Source organism: Dendrobates tinctorius, unplaced genomic scaffold (genome assembly GCF_039654945.1).
Source record: "Dendrobates tinctorius isolate UK_male_01 unplaced genomic scaffold, ASM3965494v1 ptg000154l, whole genome shotgun sequence".
NCBI lineage: Eukaryota > Metazoa > Chordata > Amphibia > Anura > Dendrobatidae > Dendrobates > Dendrobates tinctorius.
In genome coordinates this window covers 20045868-20058928 of record NW_027361821.1, presented here as the reverse complement: position 1 = coordinate 20058928, position 13061 = coordinate 20045868, and the positions used below count along the sequence as shown (strand labels likewise).

General features: G+C 42.7%; 1 protein-coding gene across 2 annotated transcripts in view; it reads left to right on the top strand.

Annotated features, from left to right (window-relative positions):
* The window catches only part of AMMECR1 (AMMECR nuclear protein 1), a 274581-nt gene that overhangs the window by 200841 nt on the left and 60679 nt on the right, over window positions 1-13061 (top strand). Inside the window, exon 3 of one of the 2 annotated variants that reach the window (XM_073547651.1) lies at window positions 12155-12265. The exons of the other annotated variant lie outside the window; for it this stretch is intronic. Coding sequence (XP_073403752.1) covers window positions 12155-12265 — 111 coding nt within the window. The remainder of the gene's footprint in view (window positions 1-12154; window positions 12266-13061) is intronic. 2 annotated transcript variants of the gene reach the window in all.

Genomic DNA, 13061 nt, shown 5'->3' with positions numbered 1-13061 from the left:
CAAGGGTAACAGGAGAAATTGGACCACAAAAGTTGTTGTGAAATTTGTCCTGAGTACACTGATACCCCATATGTTGGGGAGAACAACTGTTTGGGCGCATGGGAGAGCTCGGAAGGGAAGGAGCGCCATTTTGGAATGCAGACTTTGAATGTTCTGCTGGTGTCATGTTGCATTTGCAGAGCCCCTGATGTGCCTAAACAGTAGAAACCCCCACAAGTGAACCAATTTTGGAAACTAGACACCTGAAGGAGCTTATCTAGATGTGTGATGAGCACTTTGAACCCCCAAGTGCTTCAGACGTTTATAACGCAGAGCTGTGATAATAAAAAAATCCTATTTTTCCTCAAACTTTTTTTTGCCCCCAATTTTTTTTATTTTCCCAAGGGTAACAGGAGAAATTAGACCTCCAAAGTTGGTGTGCAATTTGTCCTGAGTACACTGATGCCCCATATGTTGTGGTAAACCATTGTTTGGGAACACGTCAGGGCTCAGAAGGGAAGGGAGCACCATTTGACTTTTTGAGCGCAAAATTGGCTGGAATCAGTGGTGGTGGCATGTTGCGTTTGGAGACCCCCTGATGTGCCTAAATAGTGGCAATTCTAGCTCCAATACACCCCTAACCCTAATTCCAACCCTAATGGAAAAATGAAAATAAATATTTCATTTATTTCAATATATTGCCCTAACTAAGGGAGTGATAAGGTGGTGGTGGGGGGGGGGGGGGGTTCTATTCTTTTTATTTTGATCACTGTGACAGGGTTTCACAGTGATCAAAATGTATGTTGAATGAATGAAATCGGCCGGCAGGAGAGTGCGAGGACCACCAGTAAGGGGGGGAGGGGGACCGGAGACCCTATTTCTCTCTCCTCTGATGTGTGATCACATCAGAGGAGAGAGAAAGTAAATGCAAAATCGCAGCTTTATTTTTTTGTCGTGGCCGTTATACGGTTAATTGCTATCGCAAAAGCGGGGTCGGAATCATGTTCTCTGGGGTCTCTGCTACCCCCGGCAGCCGAGCCCCCGGAGAAAATCCGACTCTGGGGGGGCGCTATACACTTTTTCCACAGTGCCGTTAATTAACGGCGCTGTGGTTTAAGTACCCTTAACTACTGCTGTTAAAAGGCGTGTTGGCGGTCGTTAAGGGGTTAAAGTCGCGTTAAAGCTTCTGGTTTTGGAAGGTATATGGCTCCCTTGTCTTAGTACAGCACTTTTTTTTTCTAAATGAGCTTCCAGCGTACATTTGTGTCTTGTGGAAAATTTTAATCAAGGTGTTTAAAGTGAACCTGTCGGCACGATTCTGCTAAGTAAACTACAGACATTGTCTGGTTGCCACTGTTACACTGTTTAAAATGAAACCTTGGTTGATGAAATTTGTCTTGTGGTTCTTGTGTAATCAGTGTTGGGGTCCCATTACACATAGCGACACTCCAGCAATCCCGACAATACGACTTGGTACGGATCGCTGGTACGTCGCTACATGGTTGCTAGTAAGCTGTCAAACCGGCAGATCTACTCAACGACGCAGCAACGATACGGCGATCCGTACAATGACCTCTGCGGTTGTTGGGACCTTGTCACACAGCAGCTATTCTGACAACTCAGACCTCGATAGGCGTGCTTCAGCGTTGCCTTTTCCATGCCCCTCTGCTCTTATTGGTGGCCACTACTGCGCTATCACTGCGCGGTTTGCTTCAGCATCCCTGTCTGAGTCGTTAGTGCGCTATTTATTCGTGGATCCACAGTCGCTGACACGGGGACACGCGATTATTATAACTACATGTTAAATGTTATGATTGCATATAATTGATAGCTGACCTATAAAAGGAAACGCTACAAAGATCCTAATTTGAGACCACCAATCGGAGCTGAGAGGGCGTTGAAAAGACAAAGCAAAATCACGCCTGCATCCCACACCAACGATCAAAAAATGGCCTAGGACATTCGAGCATGATCAGCGATATACAGCGGGGGGACGGTCGCCGCTGTCTCTCACATGTAGCGAGATCACTGGTGAGGTCGCTGTTGCGTCACAAAACCTGTGATGTTTCAGTGATCTTGCGAACGACCTCGCTATGTGTGAAGTACCCTTTAGAAGTTTTCAATTAATGAGATGCCTTTGGGGCATCTCATTAACTGTAAACTGGCTACTCTAGGCCAGAGAAACCACAGGCCACAAACATGTTCCACATCAGAGACACAGACTGTTCTTCAGGGCAGCCTGTGGGGAGGTTTTTCCTTGGTTTCTCTGGCCTAGAGCCGGAAGATGAGACTCTGCCTACAGTCCTGCCCCGGATCACGGGCAGATCATTAACTGAAAGCTAACATTGATTACACAAGAAGTGACAACCTGACAATGCCTGTAGTTTGTGGCAAAATCCGGTTCGGTTTAAGTCAACTTTGCCCCAAATATTCCAATGTGACCCATAATAATTTTGGAAGGTGGCAGACTGCCATTCTGTAATATTTGCAGGTGATTACCTGAAATGGCCTAAGTTGCTAATTTCTTGTGTGCAGGCCGCGTTAAGGCCCCATCACAAACAGCGATCTCGACCGCGAGATCGCTGTGTGTGACATGGATCAGCGACTGGCCCCCCTACCGGGTGTCGCTGATCGTGCAGGATCGTCCTGGGCCGTTTTTTGTTAGGTGGTCTCACGCTGGCCAGCGTGCATCGCTGCGTGTGGCAGCGGGAGAGCAACAATCAGCGATGCTGCACGCTGATTTCCAATGTAAGCAGTGGGTATCTAGGAGCCGCGAGGCTCATAGATACCCGCTGTTTACATTGGAAAACAGCTTGCTCGCTGGTCCTGATCGCTGGAGGGGCTGTGTGTGACAGCTCACCAGCGATCAACCTAACTATGTCCCAGCGATCCCATCCATGTCGGATCGTTGGTGGGATCACTGGGACATTGTTATGTGTAACGGGGCCCTTACTGTAGGGAGCCCAGTGTAGCTATGTGTATTTGAGATATGCGATAGTTTTTATTTTTTTTTTTTTTTTTTCCTGTGGAGGCTAAGACATCATAAAAGGGTTTTTCACATTCACTAAAGTGGCCCCCATTTATTCTATAATACCTGAAATATCAGAGAAACGAGTTCCCCTCTGGCGTTGTACCTAGGGAGGGGTGAGTACCTGCTCAGTTAATTTAGGGTCCACTTTGCTAAAAGTGGAAAACCCCTTTAATATATAGTATGTTTTCTTAGGCAAAATAAGCTGTCAAGATTCTTGAGATATTTTAACCCCTTCTAGACTGATTTTTGGGTTTTGCTCTTTTTATTTTCATCTTGTCACTAGGATTTTGATGCTCCATGTGAGAGCAGTATGTTGTAAGGATTCCATCTATGTATACCTTAATGGGAACTTTGCTGTAGTTTTGATGTATCCGCTGTGTTTACCAGTTCTCTCAAGAAAGACATTTTACCACTATCCTATGTAAAAATGTTAATATTTTGCCTACTCTACATATGTGCACAGTTAGTGTCTGACTTGTTACCTGTTCTATTTATGCAGTGTACCACTCCCTATGCCATCGACTAGCAACCTTGACATCCAAGGCCTTGTTTCCACTGGATGTATGGACACTTCTTTGGGACTATATATAAATGGGGTTAATGAGCTGAGCACATGATGCTCTGCTCTAATTTCTCAATATAGTTTCATCCTTGAACGCTCCCCTTGAGGGCTGTAATGCAGGAAGGAAACCATTGAGCATGTGAGCACAAATCTATAAAGGCAATATTAAAAAAATATAGCAAATCCTCTTTAGAGATAAATGGGTTATTTTATACTATAAGATTGTTGGCCCCTACTTAGAATACTTCATTAAGAAGGGGACTAGTCGCTTGCTCAAAAAAGTTGCTTTTTGAAACTCCCTGAGCTCTCCGAATTATGCTGCTCTTTTCTGTTTTTCACTGTGTCACAACACTGCAGAGATTTTCACATTTGTTGCTTTTGAAGCACAAAATGTGAAATTTCTGCTTTGAGACCAACTGGGCAATTTTTCAGTTGTCTTTGGTTGTATGCTTTCATCCCTACTGCCTCTTCAAACTAGTGATCCACTTCCTGAAGCTGTTTGAAGGCACCTTGCTCCTCTAGTGCCCCTTGCTGTGCAGTGTCCTGTTCAATGTTTTCTAGAGCATGGACATCCCCTTTAAACGTTACAATTACAAGCATGCTGATGTATGCGCGCAACAACCTGAATAAGCTGTTTGCACATGTATCCTGGTAACTCTCGTGTATAGTTCCTGTCTTTATCCCCTTAACCAGTTGCATTTCCAAAGGCTGCTTAATGGCAATATGAAGGAATTTTTGCTTGTAACAAGTAGTTAATGAGTTGCGCATTAATGGACGGTTAGTCTCCATAGCTTTTTCCTTGGCCGCACCCTTTGGTCCTATATTCCAGCCGGTGTCATGTGATGGCTGTACTGCTGGAGCTGTTATCTGAGATCATGAGAAACTTGCACTTCAGCTATGGCGAGCTGACGGAGACATCTGGCTCTGGTTATTCCGGACATCAGTGCTGTATTGTAGACTTATAATTGAGCGCTAACACAGCTCATGTTCTGGGTGTGTCTGGTAATTCGCTCAGAAGTTCTGTATGTGCAGAGTACGATTCTAGGTCTTGAGAATAATGGATGATTTTGGACTACCCTAAAGTCCACACATCGTGGCTGCATCAGCATTGAGTCTACCCAGAAAACATTTTAATCAATTAGAAGGCATAAAAGTGCTCATACATCTTTGACTTGAGCCAGGATACAAATTCTGTATTTTTTGGATTCCACCTAAGTGTGAGTGAGCAATGCGGTTTCCAGCTCCTATTGTCAGGGATATGAATTCCTCTCACCATTACCATCTTATTGTAATCTTGCCCCCCTGACAATGAGCAAAGTACTAGACCTGCCCCCCTGACAGAACTGCTAGACCTGCCCCCCTGACGGTGATCTTCACAAGTTCCCAGACCAACCACTGTTGTAAAAAGGAATATCAATGGCCACATATATCACTGAGGCTTTTATTGTGACTGCTATATGTAGATGCAAAGTAATCAGCATTGCATACCTCCCTATGCAGAAGTGAGAAGCACCTGAAAATGGAGCACATCCACAACCAACATATTTTAGGTAACCAGTGCTGCATTTTATTTTTAGCCCCACCACGTTCCTAATTGTGGTATATCATTCACTGTGCAGTGGTGATGTGTTGGCAGTCATGTGTGGCAGTGTTACTCTTCCTAGCGGGGTATAACGTTAGCACTGCTCCGTCTTTTGTTCTGCGCCACATTTTGCATGACTCAGAAGGAGGTGCTCAAACCAGTAAGGACATTTGTTTGTGTTCTCCCACTGCTCCAGTCATATGAGGTCACGTCTGAGCGGAGGAGAGGTCTCTTCTGCCAGCAGGACTGGGATTCTTTTCCCCTTTGTTTCCTGAGAAAGCAGTTCTGGCTTTTTTTTTTTCTGTTTTTTTTTGTTTCTGTTCTTGAATTTGGATTCCTGGTTCTAAAAGTAAATGCAGTTCTGTAGTTATTGACTTTAAATTTGAGCCGTCACTTGCCTTAAAGCAATGAGAGCTCTGGCAATTCTCCATGGGAACAACTATGCAAATTAGCTTGCTTCCGGAAATAAGAACTATCTCGCTAGTGCCACCTATTGGAGGGTGTCTAATTTGGCTATTATCCCCTGGCCATGTTGCCATGCTCGCTTGTGGGGTAGCCATCTACAATAGGTGCGTGGCACTTGTTACATATCTTATGGGAGAGCATAATTGGATGCAGTCTTATGTGACAACTGTCTGTATTCGGGCTGCCAATGACTTGCGTTGTAGTAGAGAATTGGTGAGGTGTGGTTTTTCTGCAGCATTTCTGCACAATTAGGTAATTTAGGTTACTAGCATATTTTTTCCTAATGTTTGTGACATTGCTGCTTTATTTCTGATACTCTGTTTTTGACTTCAATAGAACTTTATTGATGCAGTGTTGTGGATTACATGTGTTTTTAGTGCATTTTTGCAGCAGACTATAAACACATGTTTTTTACCTACAGATTATACCCATCTAATTTTATGGGGTATAGCCACACATAAAACTGAATTTCAAACACACAGCAGGTCACCTTACACAGCGGGCATGAGATTTCTAGGCGTCCCTTCCACTTTGGTGGAACTGTAAGACGCTGCAGTTTATGGCACAATGAAAAATAGTCAAGTATTACCACAAAACTCATCATGGGAACACTGCAGTGTTCACTAATGTACAAACAGATTTAGTGATTACACCAACTTGGCTGAAAGATTCTACAGTCTTTTGGTTCTGAGTATGGCTGACAGTCGGAGCAGTGTTCTCCATTACTCCTTACGTTCCAGCTTGAAAACACCGCTAATTAAGGGAGTCTGGAGGCAGAATTTGCTGATCGCGGACATATTTTGCAATCTCTGCATGTCATCTGAAAGGGATGTTTTATATGGATGACTATACAGTATTGTCACTCCATTAAAGTAGCATTCTGGGTTTATTTTTTACTACATTCTATTCTTCTAGTATTACCTTTTTTATTTTACTCTGCTATATAGCTCCATTAATTCCACAGCACTCTCATGATTGCATATAGGGAGCGGAAGGAACTCAATCCTCTCTATCATAGCACTATGGCACCTTACCGCCTATTACAAGCATAGTGCCCTGATGATTCAGCTAGGAAGAAACGCGTTGGGACAACTTGTGAGGGAGAGTGCAGGGCTTTTTTTTAGCACAGGGGTAGCTGTGGACTGCCTTTGTCAGGGCGGGAGTCTTGTGGATAGCTTGTTTGCCAGTCCTTTAGGGAATTATAGGGCAATGCTTCCTCTCACATGATTGGTTGGATCATTCTGGACCCAGGATTTGGTCCTTCTCCCGCACCTGTGAATCGATTTGGTGAGATTGTTACATTTTATTCTCACTACTTTTGCCCTCGCATGTCTATGTGGGTGATATTATTTTTATAAATATCATATTTATATGCAACAAGGGTATCGGTGTTCTATTATAATTAGCGATATGTGATTACCTCTATGCTTATAGCAGCATGCCTTGGTTTACACTTTCACTTTAGCCACTGCAAGCAGAAATCATTTTCTCCTGAGAGGGCTAATTGTCATTTTGCCCCTTGGTTATTTGATCTCCTACTATTATCATATAACCTTTTAATTCAAACTTGGGGTGACACGTTTTGATTTGAATTTTTTAATGATCTATTAAAGGTTACGTTTTAATTCTCGTCTTTGCTGTAAACCATATTAATTTTAATGAATTTTTATATTATATTCATTGTTGGTATTACCAGTTTTTGCTTTTTCTTCCCTTTAAATCTACCCGTCGTGTCCAGCTCTTATTCACACATGCCTGGTAGCTCATTCCTGGTCTGGATCTTCATGTACATGGCGGAGTAGTTCTTGATATTGTACAGGTCCACTAAACACTTTAGGTGCATATTCTAAAGGCCACATACAATATTGCACTGTCCGATGAACCCACCAATATCGATGTAGTCAGCTGACGCTCTTATGTGTATGGGTGCAGCGGCCAACTGATCATCAACAGATCAATCGGTCGGGCATGTCCAATTTCAGACTGATCATTCTTTTCCCAGAGATAAGACGCTGACAGAGATCTGTTGGCACCTTTCTCATAAAGAACAACAAAGCTTCTGGGCTGAGCGAGCACTCCTGTCTGTGTATGGGAGAGACAGCCAAGATGGCTGTCAGACGCTGCATCATTCGGCCAACAACCATCTAATGTGTATGGCCAGATTAATACGTAATAAAATGGCGGATTCTGTAGCAAGTATCTAGAAGGAATATATGTGGACAGGAGCTTTTTAGTTTATTTTGATTTGATAAACTTGTCCATGTCATTCAAAACAGTTCGTCATGTATCCGTCAACAAATGAAAAAAAAAACCCAGAAAATTGCAAAAATGAAAATTGGCTGAAATTGGAGGAGTTAAGCCGGTAGGTCTTAGATGGCAATGTATCACCATTTCTTCTCACCATACGATGCCTCACATTACTCCCTTAGCGTGTGTGCACACGCTGCGGATTTGGCCCTGCGGATCTGCAGCAGTTTCTGCTGCGGTGTACAGTACCATTATCAATGGAAATAGAAATCCGCAGTGCACACGGTGCGGAATTTTCTGCACAGATTTGCTGCGGTTTCAAATCCGCAGCATGTCAAATTTTTTGTGCTCCATGGCAGATGTCAAACCGCAGGGGAAACCCGCAGGCTAAACCGCAGAAAATGTGCAGATAAACTGCACGTCTTTTGACCTGCGGTTTTACACAAATCCGCGCGGAAAATTCCTCAGGACAATCCGCAGTGTGTGCACCCACCCTTATAGCGCTACATAGCCTGACTTGCCAATATAATGGCAGAACTACACGAACAAGTAATCTGTCCAGAAAGACTGCCTTTATACAGTGTAAACTGTCCATTGGCGCTCATTTATTTTTTTTTAACTTTTCCTTTTATAATTATTGTGACTTTCACGTGAACGATCGTTACAACACTTCATATAATGTGTACAAATGTGGTTTCCTAGTTATGGTGTGGTCATTATTCATGGATACTTTGAAGATGGGAATAACCTTTTAATGGTGTGTAAATAGTGCTCGTACCAACAAGCACCTTTCCAGTTTCCATTGTTTTCCTCCAATATATGGCATATTGCCTAGGGGGTCGTCTGCCACTGGTCTGGTGGAGCATGAACCCCGTTTTGCATTGTGACATAGCCCTAACTCCGCAGACATATAGCCATGGCCATTATACTGATCATCATACTTGTTGGGTGGTCTGCCTGGTAAACCATGAATGGGGAGCAGCGCTTTCCGCAGCCCTCTAACAGCTGATTGGCTGAGGGGCTGACATCTTCATTGGTCAAAGACATTGAGCCTCATCCGCTATTGATGATGTTCCTACACAGTTGGGTTTCCATCCTCGTTTGTCTCCTTTCCATTGTCCCACAATGCAGATGTGCCTCTTAGGGAGGACATGCAGTGTTAGCCATGATGGCTGGCATTATGGAGTAGTCACCATGGTTAGAAGTATGTTGCGGTGAAATCACTTTCCGTTCTATAAATCCTGTTGGGTTTCCTCTTTATCTTGCATTTTACCTCGATTCACCTTTATAATTAATATTATAAAAGGATTCGCTCGCGTGTTCTCGCTGCTTCCTGCATTATTCAGGCAGCGCCCAACAAATATGCAGACTTGCTTGTAAACTGTCACTTCTCATTGTGTTGTGTGTCATTCATTAAATGCTAGTCTGTCATGTAAGCAGCCATTTATATACCATTAAAACGATTGGCCAGAACATTAAAACCATTTGCCTGCCTGAAACCTCCTTGAGCCATTGATGCAGTGTGGCCGGGGGGCATTTTGTGCAAGAAGTCACTGAAGTTAGTGAGTAAAACTGCCATGAAGGGGACTATTTGGTTAGAAGTTTCAGGTAGGTAGTGCCACAAATATCAAGCCCCTTGGTTTCTCAGCACCCCATTACCAACACGAGTGCTTCAGCGTACCTGCCTCTTCCACAGATGCTGCTGGTGTCATCCATTCCCCAAATAAGCTAGATTCATGTGCTCCTGTCCACAAGCTATTCCTCCTACCCCAGCTGCTACATACTAGTCCAATGTATCTGACACTTTTAGGCTTGAATGCAGAGATTCCTACCGGGAAAAAAACATATTTAGAGGCTCCCTTTCCTTCTGCAGTGTATGAGTAAAGTTGCTTATACACCTAATGCCAGGCAGCACAAAACGACAGAAGAAATGGTGAAAAAATCCAACTGCAAAAAGTTTTTATATATAAAACCTCATTTCTTTATTTGGATATGGGCAAAAACAAAAAAAGTGAATATAGTATAAAATAACATGGTGGACATCGGAACTACACATTTCAAGACTTAGGCTTAGTCTTAACCCCTTAATGACAGCTAATACATCTTTTTACTGACCTTAGATATGAGAATAGCCTCCCCCATACAGGTGACAATCCAGCAGCTGTTGGCTGCACACTAAAGCTGACAACTTGCTGCACCAGCCACGATCAGTGTTGGCACCGTCCAAATCTGTTTAACCCCTTAGATGCTGCTGTCAATAGTGACTACATCATATAAATGGTTAAGTGTTGAGGCTTCCTCTTTATCCCCATTGGTGCCCTCAGATCATAATTGTGTGGTCCTGAATGTTTGCCATGGCAATTCACAAGCAAATAGCGGCCTTAGATTCTGATGGCTGTTGTACCCTGTTCAGAAGTTAGCGGCGTTTAGGTGGTAAAAATGCACATTTTGATTTGTCATGCCACTTTGCATTAATTCCTGAAAAACACCTTAGGGTTAATAAACTACCTGACAAGGAGGTGCTGTTTTTAAAATGGCATAACTTTTGGGGGTTTTCCAATATATCGGACCCCCCAAAGTCACTTAAAACATGGATAGGTCCCTAAAACATACTGTACATTTTATAAATTTCCTTGAAAAATTGCTGCTACATTTTTAAACCTCCTAAAATGCTAACAAAATAAAATAACATTTTACAAATGGTGCTGATGTAAAGTAGGCATGTGGGAAATATTATTTATTAATGTTTTGCTATGGTATGACTATCTGAATCAGATAATCATTCAACGTTTGAAAATTGCTAATTTTTTAACATTTTTGTCAAATTTCTGATATTTTTTATAAATAAGTACAAAACATATCAACCTAAATTTACCATTATCATAAAGTATAATGTCACGAAAAGACTATCTCAAAATCATTGGGATTTGTTGAAGTGATCCAGAGTTATTACCACATAGTGACACTGGTCAGATTTCAAAAATTTGGCTCAGTCACTAACAGTTTTCAGTCTTGATGAGTTTTTCCTTTATTTCTTCCATGGTAGCGACTCGGAGCCAGCCTGATCCCTCCGTGCACCGCGCCCCACTCCAATGTGTTTTCTACACCAGTGAGCGGTTAGGTTATTTTCGCAGCATTAAGCGATTCCCTGTTTCCAAATTGGTGATCAGCATTTGATTTATTGTTTACATCGGTAGCCTGCTCTTAGCGAAGCGCTCGGACCGATCTGTAATTGCTCAGTGCGCTCAGGCTGCTATGGCTCTCGGCAGCACAAGTCCTATTTATACAGGTCAATGTGCAGCCAAGAATGATCTTATGTACAGCAAAAAATATCACTTCAAACGAATGAGCGTTTTGCGTGTTCATCGGGTAACCAGTAGCATCTTTGCTCTGCAATATTATCTTGGATGAGCGTTTCTATGAACTCGTTCATGATCTTGCTTGAAAACAAAGCCATTTTTGGCAGTAACTGGTGCCATGTCCTGCCAAGCCCAGGCCTATTGTGACCTATGCTTTACATACAATGTGCACAAAATTACTGGGTAGTCTGATATCACTGGGAGGACCTCTTTAATGTCCATTTACTCTGCACAATTAAGCAGTGTAATTATAATTGTGCAGTGTAAACACACTGCCTAATATGAGTAAAAGTCTTTGGGTGAAATGATCCCTTGTGCTTCATAAAAGATCATTGTTCTCGGCAGCACATTGTTCTGTATAAACAGGACTTGCGCTGCCGAGAACATTGCTCAGTGCGCATCGGCTGCCAATCTATTACAGATCGTTCAGCGAGCTGCAAGCGCAGCGACTCGAGCATACCAAAAATACTCGATTAGGGCACAAGTGTGCTCAGCTCGTTGAGAAGAAAAAATAGGATGCACCTCCATAAATGAGTACTAATAGGGTGCTTGTTGGAATACATGACTACAAAGCAAGGAGAAGAAAGACCAAACAAAAAATGGCGTGCACACCTAATGAGACAATCTTATAAAATCTTGACTGCAAAAACCCAGGACAAACCACAAACATTAAAAACATCTAAAACTGGGATACGGTATGTTTGGGTCATCATGCCGTATCCCAGTTTTAGATGTTTGTTGTTTGTCCTGGGTTTTTGCAATAAAGTTTTTGTAATATTGTCTTATATTAGGTGTGCACGCCATTTTTATTTGGTCTTTTTCTTCTCCTTGTTTTGATACTCAGCTCGTTATCGGAGAACGCACGCTCATCATTAGACTCTATATACATGACCTTTTTAGTAATGAATTCTTTTCTTTTCTTTTGCAAGCCCACTGTTTGTTACATGGAAGATTGGGCGGGACAAAAGGCTACGTGGATGCATAGGAACCTTTTCTGCCATGAACCTGCATTCTGGTCTCAGGGAGTACACACTTACCAGGTAACTCATAACATTTTTTGTTTTGGTCAGGAAAACGTCTAGTCTTGTCGTTTTGCAGTGATTGTAGTCTGATAATATACTGAACCGTCTCAGCCAGTGAGTTCAGTCTCGGAGGGGTGGACCACTTGCTCCACTTCTGTAGGTGCGTTGGCATCCTTGCATTTGGAATCCTTGCCAATTGGATATTTTGGCATTTTGAAGGAAGTATGTCAGCAGGTCCTTTAGTCTGAGAGCTGCATAATATAGGACTTAAGACCCTAATTCCAGGGATGTCTCGCTTATTAAGCTTTGTGCTGTAGTTTCAAACCAATCAGTGTTTTATCATGACTGCCTGACTAGGTCTCAGATGCTGTCCAGTCAGGCTAGTCTGTGTAACCCCGCCCTCACCTCTGATTGGTAGCTTACGGCCCATGTACAGTGTACACAGGAAGCTGCCAATCAGGGGTGTGGGCGGGGTTATACACAGCTCAACATTCTGAGCACTATTACATCTACATCGAAGAGGGCGGGGATTCACTGCACCAAGTAGTTGCCCAAGTGACATATTGCCAGAATCTGTAGGGTCTCTGCACCTACATCATGCTACTGACTGATTCCATAGCAAAAACTTTCTGACAGATTACCTTTAAATCGGTATGCCGTAATATTTATTTTGGAAAAGAAAAGTGTAATAAAAAAGGAAATTAATAACATCAGTCAGCTCTGTCTAGGCTAATCCAAAACTGTAATCCTGATCACTGCTTGCTCTTTTGTTCATTTAAAAACTTTCAGTAAGAGGAGGGAGACCTGTTGCTAT